Raw genomic sequence first — 12,500 nt, forward strand, 5'->3', positions numbered from 1 at the left:
GTGGGGGTGAATGGGGAGTGTGGGGTGTGGTGTGAGGGTGAATGGGGAGTGTGGGGTGTGGTGTGGGGGTGAATGGGGAGTGTGGGGTTTGGTGTGAGGGTGAATGGGGAATGTGGGGTTTGGTGTGAGGGTGAATGGGGAGTGTGGGGTGTGGTGTGAGGGTGAATGGGGAGTGTGGGGTGTGGTGTGGGGGTGAATGGGGAGTGTGGGGTGTGGTGTGGGGGTGAATGGGGAGTGTGGGGTTTGGTGTGGGGGTGAATGGGGAGTGTGGGGTTTGGTGTGGGGGTGAATGGGGAGTGTGGGGTGTGGTGTGGGGTGAATGGGGAGTGTGGGGTGTGGTGTGGGGGTGAATGGGGAGTGTGGGGTGTGGTGTGAGGGTGGATGGGGAGTGTGGGATGTGGTGTGAGGGTGGATGGGGAGTGTGGGGTGTGGTGTGAGGGTGAATGGGGAGTGTGGGGTGTGGTGTGAGGATGGACGGGGAGTGGGTGAAACATCACACACATCAGATTCCCAGATGTAACACACTTCTGCTCCAGGGAGTCCCTTTGACCTTTGACCCTTCAGTCATTTTACCACAGAACCAGTGGTTTATGTAATGGACATCCTTACACTGGTAGTCTGTGTTTTGAATGTCTTTACACTGGTACCAGTGACATCCTTACACTGGTAGTCTGTGTTTTGAATGTCTTTACACTGGTACCAGTGACATCCTTACACTGGTAGTCTGTGTTTTGAATGTCTTTACACTGGTACCAGTGACATCCTTACACTGGTAGTCTGTGTTTTGTGGAGACAGAAGTTTAAATTCTCTTTTGCACTGTCTGTGTCTTTGTCTTTGTTAGCCGTAACCACAACACCTTATCTGACCTTATCAATCAATATTTCAATCAATCAATCAATCAATCAGTACATACATCATCCCTGTGGGTGCATTGTTGTGTGTGTGTACTTACACAGGAGGTACAGGGAGAGGTGGAGAGAGACAGAGAGAGACGGAGAGAGACGGAGAGAGACAGAGAGAGACTGAGAGAGACGAAGAGAGACAGAGAGAGACGGAGAGAGACAGAGAGAGACAGAGAGAGACGGAGAGAGACGGAGAGAGACGTAAAGAGACAGAGAGAGACGTAGAGAGGCGGAGAGAGACGTAGAGAGATGGAGAGAGACAGAGACAGACAGAGAGAGATGGAGAGAGAAACAGAGAGCAGGGGTGCAATTACTTACTTTCTGAGGTGTATGCAAACATACTATCGGCGCCCCCCCGAACGAAATTTGTTGACCGGGGGGGACGGGGACGGGGACGGGGACGTAAGATGGACACAAATTAAGTATTATATCCCATCTATTTGGCGCCCCCTCTAGTGCAGCGCCCCTATGCGTCGCATACGCTGCATACCCCCTTTTTGCGCCACTGACAGAGAGACAGAGAGAATTGTAGAGAGACGTAGGGAGACGTAGCGAGATGAAGAGAGACTAGGAGAGAGACGTAGAGAAATGTAGAGAGACGTAGAGAGATGGAGAGAAACTAGGAGAGAGACAGTGTGGCCGTGTAGCAGGGCTGCATGGTAAGTAGGGCTGCGTCTGCGGAAGGTCCCAGACTCATTAGGACAGTATTTTATTGTCTCATTACATTGTTTGCACAATGACGAAAAGAAAACACCCACAAGATAGCTCACACAAAAAGACACATATACACACACACACACACACACACACACACACACACACACACACACACATGCATGCATGTACACACATGCGCACACACACACACACACACACACACACACACACACACACACACACACACACACACACACACACACAGCCAAACACATACAGACACACACACACACACACACACACACACCTTGCAATACTGTACAAACATATCCAATTTCCCTTCCAAGAGTAATGAAGTGAACAAACTGTCCTAAGACTGTGATTATTGGCATCCTAATGACCAAGCATTCTCAGTGTGTGTGTGTGTGTGTGTGTGTGTGTGTGTGTGTGTGTGTGTGTGTGTGTACAGAATGCAGGCCTCTTCATTAAACAGCCCTGTGGGACTGCTCAGCTATTGTGACAGTCTTAACGTCTCGACATAACACCAAGGACATTAGCCTTCAAGCCCCGGCCGTCCAATCAAATGCATCTGCTTCCTTGTGTTCAATGTGTGAGGTTTAAAGAGTGTCATGTCCTGGTTGGACCTTTGTGTGTGTGTGTGTGTGAGTGTGTGTGTGTGTGTGTGTGTGTGTGTGTGTGTGTGTGTGTGTGTGTGTGTGTGTGTGTGTGTGTGTGTGTGTGTGTGTGTGTGTGTGTGTATATGTGTGTGACTCTTCTGTGATACATCTGCGATTGTAAAGCTGCTATGTGACAACATGTGTTGTAAAAAGCGCTATATAAATAAATTAGACTTTGACTTTACATCTATTAAATCATTTCCAGTTAGTTCTTTCATTTTCGCGTTGTTGCACACACAGACATACATGCACAACCACACACACACACACACACACACCTGCCAAGCAGAGCCACACCCACCAGACCCATGGCAGGACAAGGAATTCCACCCACACCCACCAGACACGCAGTCCGAGTACTCGTGACCACACCCACCAAGCAGAGCCACACCCACCAGACCACCCCAGGGCAACAAGTCCCGCCCACTCCCGCCCACCTTCCTGTGCTGGTCGAGCCAGCTGTGTTCTATGGACATATAGCAGGCCACGCCCACATTTAACATCTGCCCTCTCCTGTTTCAGGTGCCCTGGTGACTACATTCTCATCTCTCGCTCATGCTGTAACCGCACGGGGGGAAAAGCTGCAAAATAGTATCAGGTTTCGAGCACCGAGTCAAGGACTGTTAGTTGCTTTTTTTCGCCGATATTCATGTAATATAGCTTTCAAACATGTGAAGATCAAATACATTATCAGAGACTCTCTTCGGTTTTTCATGCTGTAACTCTCTGGCTGCGTCCTGACGTTGAAAGCTGGGATGAGTTTGTGTTTTCCTCAGTCTCTCATAGTTGAAGTATTACGTATTACATGGAAGTATTATGTCGTCCACAGAAGTATCATGATATACGATTTCTGCAGGTCCTCGACTCCCTAAAATGTCAATAGAAATGTTCTGTGAAGAACTCTCAAGGGAGGACGCCACTAAAACTACTTTCTACACAAACGCTAAAAGTGTGAAAAGTGTTCTCGTCATTTTTAGTGACACCCCTTTCCAGAACTTTGCTGGACACTGGAAGTCATTTCATTATGCGAATAACTCCAGGTGATGATTACAAATAGAGCAGGAAGAAAGAGCTTCAGGACTGTTGACTCGGCATCTCACTTACCTCAAAGTTCTTTAGAAGCCCGTTTCTCTGAAATGTGTTTCCAGTGTTATTTGGCATCCAAACTCAGCATACATTCTAGAGCAAATTACAGAAACCCCTCACGACTTCTCCATCCCCACTGCCGTTTTTATTTTTTCTAGAGATTTCCATTTGCTGTGTATTACCTTTCCTGCTGAGGCCAGCCTTAAAATTTAATAACCCCCACTGAATTGTTTCCGAATTCCAATCATGTGCTCGGGGGGGTCTTCATTTGAATTGAACGCCGCTTAACGCTTTGTGTTAAATCACTTTGCAGCTCTGCAGGATGAGAAGAGGAGTCTGGAGAGAGAGAGAGAGAGAGAGAGAGAGAGAGAGAGAGAGAGGGTGCTGATAGACCTCCTCCCTTTGCACATACCTCCAGAGTTGATTGCTTATGATTATATCACCACCAACCCCCCCCACCCCCGCCCCCCAAGCCGATGGTACAGTCTGGCCCATTACTTGTCCATATATCAGCTGCCACTTACAAATCCTCAGCCAATCCCACGCTCCAGTGGCCAACTCCAGTCAGCAGTCCCAGGGCCGTCGCCAGCTCTGCCTATCAGATCGAGCCGAGAGTCGTTTCGTCCCTCCACTTCTGTCTTTGTTTTCTTTTGCCTCTAGTTCGTCAGTACATTCACGTCCCACGTGTCTCACAGACATCACAGACCGAAGGCCAAGACTTAACGCACTGTGTCTGATGGAGTGAGGCGCGGTGTCTGATTGAGCCGTGGTGTCTGATGCAGTGTGTACAGTGAGGTGCAGTGTCTGATGCAGTGTGGAGTGGTGTCTGATGCTGTGTGTTGTGGTGTCTGATGCAGTGTGGTGTGGTGTCTGATGCAGTGTGGAGTGGTGTCTGATGCAGTGTGGCTTGGTGTCTGATGCAGTGTGTGCAGTGTGGTGTGGTGTCTGATGCAGTGTGGTATGGTGTCTGATGCAGTGTGGCGTGGTGTCTGATGCAGTGTGGTGTGGTGTCTGATGCAGTGTGGAGTGGTGTCTGATGCGGTGTGGAGTGGTGTCTGATGCGGTGTGTTGTGGTGTGTGATGCAGTGTGGTGTGGTGTCTGATGCAGTGTGGAGTGGTGTCTGATGCAGAGTGGTGTGGTGTCTGATGCAGTGTGGTGTGGTGTCTGATACAGTGTGGTGTGGTGTCTGATGCAGTGTGGCGTGGTGTCTGATGCAGTGTGTGCAGTGTGGTGTGGTGTCTGATGCGGTGTGTTGTGGTGTGTGATGCAGTGTGGTGTGGTGTCTGATGCAGTGTGGAGTGGTGTCTGATGCGGTGTGGAGTGGTGTCTGATGCGGTGTGTTGTGGTGTGTGATGCAGTGTGGTGTGGTGTCTGATGCAGTGTGGAGTGGTGTCTGATGCAGAGTGGTGTGGTGTCTGATGCGGTGTGGCGTGGTGTCTGATGCAGTGTGGTGTGGTGTCTGATGCAGTGTGGTGTGGTGTCTGATGCAGTGTGGAGTGGTGTCTGATGCAGTGTGGTGTGGTGTCTGATGCAGTGTGGAGTGGTGTCTGATGCAGTGTGGAGTGGTGTCTGATGCAATGAGGCTCTGCATCTGATGCTTTAATCAAAGTCAGAACAAAGAACTCTTGAAAAAATGTATGATGCCATTACTGTTTCATCACAGCTTTCAAAATAAGGTATCTGCACCTAACACAGGTGTCTGCGGTGAAAGTGTTTGCACCTCACAAACACAGACTTAGCCCAGAACGAAGAACGAAGAGGAAGTGAGAGCTTCAGTTTCCCCAAATTGGAATCAGGTCTGATAATCAGAATGCGGCACTTCAGATAAGGAAGTACAGGCTCGCCGAGCCCTCTCCCACCCGCCAAAATAAAAGTCCCTGGTTTCCAAATCACTCTGAGCTTTTCTGCACTTTTCCTTTCAGCGGGCTGTAAGCCTTATAGGTCTGTTCATTTTTTTTAATCTTAATCCTTTATGAGAGATATCTAAAAATTTCATTCTGTTTTATTCTGGCTCACTCCTTCGAGATATTATCAGTTCTCCTGCGGGGCCGCCCAAGTAGTAGATGATGGAACGCATTAATCTAGCCCTAAATTTAGACTTATCTTCAGTCTAATCAAGGCCATAATCAAATCACAATCAAACATTTTCACATCTTTGTGATTAAATGCAATAGCCTAACGTATTTCAGGAGAAACCAATTATTCCTTTCAATTTTCTACAGGTTTGTGACTGTGTGTGTGTGTGTGTGTGTGTGTGTGTGTGTGTGTGGTGTCTATCTGAATGAATAACACTGTTATGTATAAGACATGGTCAGCTTTACAAATGCTGTCATGCTAAAAACACATTAAATAAATGTTATCTAAGAAGAAAAAAGGCTGGGGCTTCGTTGTCATCTGTCCAGGGGAACTTTCCGAACACACATTAATACATAAAGAAACAGGCACCTGCAGTCACGCGCCGTGAGCTATATTTTTTCCTGCAGCGACATGACAAAATAATGCTCGAGCAAGTAGGAAGAGATGTGTAGCTCTGGATTTGATTCGTGTTCCCACTGCGTTTGTTTGCTTGAAGGTCAAACAAAGCAATTTGCTGACAAGAGAACTGATTAAAAATGTTGCGCCGCAAAGAAGGCGCGTGGAAAGAGAAGGCGAGCGAGTGAGCGCGAGCCAGCGAGGCCGCGTGTGGCAGGCGCGCGTGACTCGCCCGTGCGCGACGTCGTGTCTTTGACCAGCCGAAGTCACCGTCCGTCAAGCCGAGATTAATGTCTCGTGTGTTTTTCATTACCGACAGCACGCGCACACGCCCGCGCGAGCCCTTGTTTCTCAACAGCCGTGTAATGGGAGCTCGCGAGAGTGACGCGGGCGCGTGGAACAGGTGGAGAAACGCGTCACAGCTTTCGAGAGAAGAAGTTACAGCTCACAGCGTTTTCATTTCGCCCAGACAACTGCAACGTGGGGGGAAATGTGACGCTAAAAACACCGGTTAAGCCTTAAAAATGTGGTGGTTTAACCGTTATGGAAACATAACCTCTAAACCACCAAATTTTTATTTTTAACTCTGAAGCTCATAACCATTTATTATATCTTATAGATATAATCTGCATGGTTTCCTTAGGACTGCTGAATGCATGACCTAATTGCAATTATTTTATAATTAACATTTTTATGCATTGTGTAGGCTATTCATTTCAACACTTTTTTTTTTTTTTTTTTTACTTTTTTGGCATTCTGTCCCATACCCTGGGATTAATTATTCTAACTGAATGTTTTGGATTTTCTCACGCCATTAACATCCACTTAGAGTTCTTTTATTCTTCAGTTGAGTGAAGTTTGAAAGATGTTTTTGAGGTCATCGCGACTCCCATCCAGAAGAGTTTTTCTTCAGTGCTCATTTCTGGATAAAGTGAAAGACTGACATGTAGCCAGAGAGATTCACAGGAGAGTCAGAGGGTAGACGGAGGTGAGACGAGAGACTCCAGAGATTCACAGGAGCGTCAGAGGGGAGACGGAGGTTAGAGACTCCAGAGAGACCAACACAAAGGGGAGAGGAGCCTGAGAGAGGAGCATGAGATCGTGCGAGCGCTTCCTCAGAGATAGGTGCTGAGTGAGACGTCTCCCCAGAGATGGAGAGATGGAGATGGGGAGGTGGAGATTCGAGGGAGGTCACTAGTGCTCCTCTCCTGAGATCCTGAGAGATGAATGCCCAAGCACAGAGGTGTCTGGACATTAAGAGTCCTCAAGATGAGTTTTGCTCTCCTCGGTAGCACATGAGATTGGGTGTGTGTGTGTGTGTGTGTGTGTGTAAGTTGTACTATGCTGCAGTTCTTTACTTCATACCTATCGATGCACCCCAAAAGTTGCTCACATGAAAAATGGCTATTGGCTCGAGGTTTGTATTGTTGTTGTGTTATTAATAGCTTGCTTTACATTTTTGTGTAATCTTCTTTTTTTCAAAATGCATCTTACTGAAAATTATGTTAATAAAAAAATCCACAAGAGCAGCCAGTACTGATGAATTTGGATATATTTGACTAACCTGGCAAACCAGCTCCATGTTGCTGAATGTGAGTTCTTCCACTGAATCAGTTGTCTCAGTTAGCAACAGTAACAGCAGAGGGTGAGATTAGGCAATCAGTGAGATGTTAACTATGACTCTATAAACCCCTCCAGGGATAATGACTCAGTGGGAGGTAGAGAGAGAGGAGGAAGAGTTTTTTTAATTGATTTACAAATCAGTTTGATGTTTCTTAGACTCATAAATCTTTTCCCCCTTTAATGAGTGTCTCATTAGAATTGCACTTTATTATCCCTCAGATGACAAATGATTAGGAACTGGGCTAATGAACACAAATTGAGCTGAATCATGTCTTTTATTGATACCATAAAATAGTGCATCACTGAATCGCATCTGTTATTGACACCATGCAAACGAATCAATGATTCGTCCACTCTCCTGCCTTAGACGGTGGGGCGGAAACCACACACTCTGGATCAAAGCCGTGACACGCTTGACTCGATCCAGGATAACTGGGTTGACGGACCCTGGCCGAAACACTGCAAATAAGACGTTAGGTGTGCGCTCAGTGAACGGTATTGAGTACGAGTCTTCTCCGTCCAACAGATATGTGATAAAGAGTGGCATTACTACGTAATCAACGTGGAGTTCCCCGCCGTGACGCTCTTTGTCGACGGAGTGACCTATGAACCTTACCTGGTGACAGACGATTGGCCCATTCACCCCTCCCAGATCGATGTGCAGCTGACTGTCGGCGCCTGTTGGCAAGGTGAGGACACGGAGGATATGAAAGCATGTAGAGGTCCGTCACACTGACCTGGAATCAGTTTTTGCTTCGCTAATCCTACCTTGAGCGATTTATCAAAGGAAAGGCAAAAATGATTTGAGATCAGAACAAAAGGGCAGCTCCAGAGAGACAGGAGAGGAAGCCCTACAAATCCATTACTGTAATAAAAGATACTTGTGAAATTGGCCCCTTTCCAGAGCTCCACTTTCAGAGAAGTGATGAAATAGCTAACATACTTAAGAAAGGGTGAAGAGATACAGACATTTACATGCTTTGAAATGAAAGGAGGGGTGTCGTGAAAGAAGTAGTTGTTTGGCCTGCGGAAACACGGGCAGATTATTTTTTCCGTTAATTGAAGCGGTCCAGGCTGGGGAAATGTAGCCTTGTCTCTTTCATCGCTCACGAGAAGCCAGTGACGGTTTGAATTCACGCCGTGAACCATTTAACGAGTTTCATTCAGCAACGAGTCGATGACCCTGCCACGGAAGACTGACCGGCCAAGCTTCTGTTTGCTTGTCCGGATTTTGGATTTCCTCTCATTTATGCTGATTACTGACCCCCACCTACCCCCCACCATCCCCAATGCTCACACCCTCTGGGGCAGACGGGGTGATTGGGAGGGAAGACCCAGCTTGGGGATTAAACGACTGTGAACAGAAGAGTGTGCTTGCTATTACAAGCCAATGAATCTGGCCTAAGCCCCACTAAGCCGCCACTGATAACTCTTCAGGCTATTAGCAGGACCGATTGGCTTTTCAGCTCGCACTCTTCTCCCCTGGCACAATCAGGGACGAGGCGGCTAGCTGCCTCGTAATGGAGGCTGTGGGCTGTGGACTTTCAGGGTGGGCAAATTGAGATCCTTATCGCTGTGTGAGACAGTAACGGGCTCCGATGGCTGTTGTCTCCAACACACACCAAAGAAGATTAGCGCAAACCTGCCGCTAAGCTAACGGCTACCGAGGCGTGCGGTAAGACTTTATTGCAGGGGTGTTACCATGTTATAACCAAGTGCCGAGTGCCTGCTTGTTAAGCTATTTCTGAGCCAGGTTATTTCCTTGGAAAGTACTAGCTTACGTGACAAATTGCTTTTCAGATCAAGCCACGTAGCCGTTTTTAGCAGTTCGGCGGCAGAAATGCGCTGTAGCTGCAGAACACGGTAGGCACGGTAACTGATGTCAGCTGTCCCCGTAATGTCCTCCTTTTATACGGAGGAAAGACACGGACGAAGGCGCCCGCGCTCCGCCCACTGCTACAGAACATTTAATTGATGACATCTGTCGGGGGAATAATTTTAAAATCATAGGCAATTAAGTGCGGCAGGAAAGAGCGGGACGCGCCTGCCACGTGTCTCCGAGTGACAGCGCGAGCTACGGCGGGAGCCATTACGGCTCTTAAGGTCCTGGCAGCCCGTCAGGCAAAGGCTGGATGAACAGACACTGTTAAAATGGAGACAGGGCTTTTATCCACACGTCCTGTAGCCAACACTTAATGTCCAAGATATCAGGGGAAGATGCCCGTCATTGGACAAACCCCCGATTGACGGACCGCTGTTGGGAATGTGTGCGTGCGTCGCAGGCGGAGAGGTGACGACACCGCGCTTCACACAGTACTTCCGGGGGAGTCTGTCGGGTCTGACCATACGTCCCGGGAAGATCGAGACGCAGAAGGTCATCTCGTGTCTGCAAGCGTGCAAGGAGGGGCTAGACATCAACTCTCTGGAGAGTCTGGGAAGAGGCATCAAGGTGAACAACACACATTCACACACACACACACACACACACACACACACACACACACACACACACACACACACACGCACACACACACACATGCCAAAGCCTTTCAATGGACAGCACACAAATTCTAAGCTCACTTCACACTGATGATATCTTTTAACACTCTCCCTCCCTCTAACACTTTTCCTCATTCTCTCTCTCTCTCTCTCTCTCTCTCTCTCTCTCTCTCTCTCTCTCTCTCTCTCTCTCTTTCTCTCCTCAGTTCCACTTCAACCCAGCCCAGTCTGTGTTGGTGATGGAGGGGGAGGATCTAGAGAGGGTCCACACAGCCATGGGGAAGGTCTCCTACATCAACTCACGCCAGTTCCCCACCCCGGGCCAGCGCCGTCTGCGGGTGACCACCGCTGTGCAGTGAGTACCGCAGCACAGGTGCTCCACCTGCTCCACCTGCTGCTCCACCTGCACCACCTGCTGCTCCACCTGCTACAACCGCCTTCCTGCATGTCTCGATCTGGAGTTGTGTTCCTTGTGCTCTCTGAACTGAAGCCATAGCAAAGAAAGGGCAGCAGCAGGGCCATGCCCAAACTACACCCAAACTACACCTGAACCACACCCAAACTCCACCCGAACCACGCACAAACTATACCTAAACCACACCCAAACTACACCTGAACCACACACAAACTACACCCAAACCACACCCGAACTACACCCGAACCACACACAAACTACACCCATGCCATGCCCTAACCACACCCACGCCATGCCCAAATCACACCCAAACCACACCCAACTACAACCACCGTGTAAATTCTGGTCTCAGAACCTGCAAAGTGCTTAACCAACTCTGCACATCTGACGTTCACATTGAAATGACATAATTTATACACACACACACACACACACACACACACACACACACAAAATCCCTTTTAGTGAGACAGAGGCAGTTAAGGGTGTTTTGTCTGGTCATTGTCTGGACGAGTCTTAGACTGCTATGTGCTTTTCCGATGGCTTCAATTATGCTCCGCTGCTCATCTAACAAGAACGCTGCATTGCAAATCCATATGTTTTACAAATCAGACAAACAGCACGAGCTTCTAGCGCTTCAGTCACACTTGGCAATTACCTTCCCAATCAGCCAGAAAATAGAGCCGATTCGTGTGCAGGCAAAATGTGTTTTACGGTAGGCCATTCTAATAGATACTATTACTGGGTAACTTAAGCATGTTTGCTGTGACTCACCTCCTGAAAGGAACACAAATCCCGTTTGTTTACTGGGTGTGAGCAAAAGGAATGGTATTAATTACAGTACAGAAGAAAGAAGAATAGATTTTTCTCCATTGAGAATATTGAAGGGACACGGTGCAGTCTAATCAATACCACACAGAGTGTGGATGAGACAATGTTGTCAAGGTTACTGATGGCATTTCGTCTCGTAGCCATTCTGACCACTAAATATAGAGGGCGGGGAGAGAGAGAGGGAGAGAGAGACAGAGAGAGAGAGGGAGGAAGAGGGAGGGGGGAGAGAGATGGTGAGAGAGCAAAGGGGAGAGAAAGAGGGAGAGAGAGAAGAAAGAGAGGGAGAGAGAGAGGGAGACAGAAAGGGAGAGAGAAGGAGAGTGAGAGGGAGAAAGAGAGAGGGAGAGAGAGAGAAGGAGCGAGCTGGAGAGAGAGAAAAGGAGAGAGAGAGAGAGAGAGAGAGAGGGAACGGGAGAAAGGGAGAATAATACAGAGAGAGCTTCAGTGGTGCTCAGAAAGATGAGACTTACAAGTACACAGAGTGTCACTTTGCAGTCCACTTTTGAGTGTGTGCATGTGTTTGTCTATATGTGTGTGTCTTTGTGTGTTTGTTTTTATGTGTGTGTGTGTGTGTGTGTGTGTGTGTATACGTGCGTTTGCATTCTCTGTGTGTGTGTACCTGCATGTGGAAATGTGTGTCTGGGTGGGGTTCTGGTAAACACTGGTAAAGCAGGGATATGGGATATGGGATCAGAGAGACACAATACTGCACTACACACAATACACCACCACACACAATACACCACCGCACACACAATACACCACCACACACAATACACCACTACACACAATACACCACTACACACAATACACCACTACGCACAATACACCACCACACACAATACACCACCACACACAATACACCACTACACACAATACACCACCACACACAATACACCACTACGCACAATACACCACCACACACAATACACCACCACACACAATACACCACCACACACAATACACCACTACACACAATACACCACCATACACAATACACCACTACACACAATACATCACCACACACACAATACACCACTACACACAATACACCACTACACACAATACACCACCACACACAATACACCACTACACACAATACACCACCACACACAATACACCACCGCACACACAATACACCACCACACACAATACACCACCACACACAATACACCACCACACACAATACACCACTACACACAATACACCACTACACACAATACATCACCACACACACAATACACCACTACACACAATACACCACTACACACAATACACCACCACACACAATACACCACTACACACAATACACCACCGCACACAATACACCACTACA

The 12,500-nt window shown here is 47.9% G+C and overlaps 1 protein-coding gene across 2 annotated transcripts in view; it reads left to right on the forward strand.

The window, feature by feature from the left end:
* clstn2a (calsyntenin 2a) overlaps window positions 1-12,500 on the forward strand; it is a 176,847-nt gene that overhangs the window by 152,071 nt on the left and 12,276 nt on the right. For both annotated transcript variants that reach the window (XM_076972389.1, XM_076972390.1), the window contains exons 9-11: window positions 7,946-8,108; window positions 9,702-9,868; window positions 10,125-10,273. In XM_076972389.1, coding sequence (XP_076828504.1) covers window positions 7,946-8,108; window positions 9,702-9,868; window positions 10,125-10,273 — 479 coding nt within the window. The remainder of the gene's footprint in view (window positions 1-7,945; window positions 8,109-9,701; window positions 9,869-10,124; window positions 10,274-12,500) is intronic.

The sequence above is a fragment of the Brachyhypopomus gauderio genome, chromosome 14 (assembly GCF_052324685.1).
Source record: "Brachyhypopomus gauderio isolate BG-103 chromosome 14, BGAUD_0.2, whole genome shotgun sequence".
Classification (NCBI taxonomy): domain Eukaryota; kingdom Metazoa; phylum Chordata; class Actinopteri; order Gymnotiformes; family Hypopomidae; genus Brachyhypopomus; species Brachyhypopomus gauderio.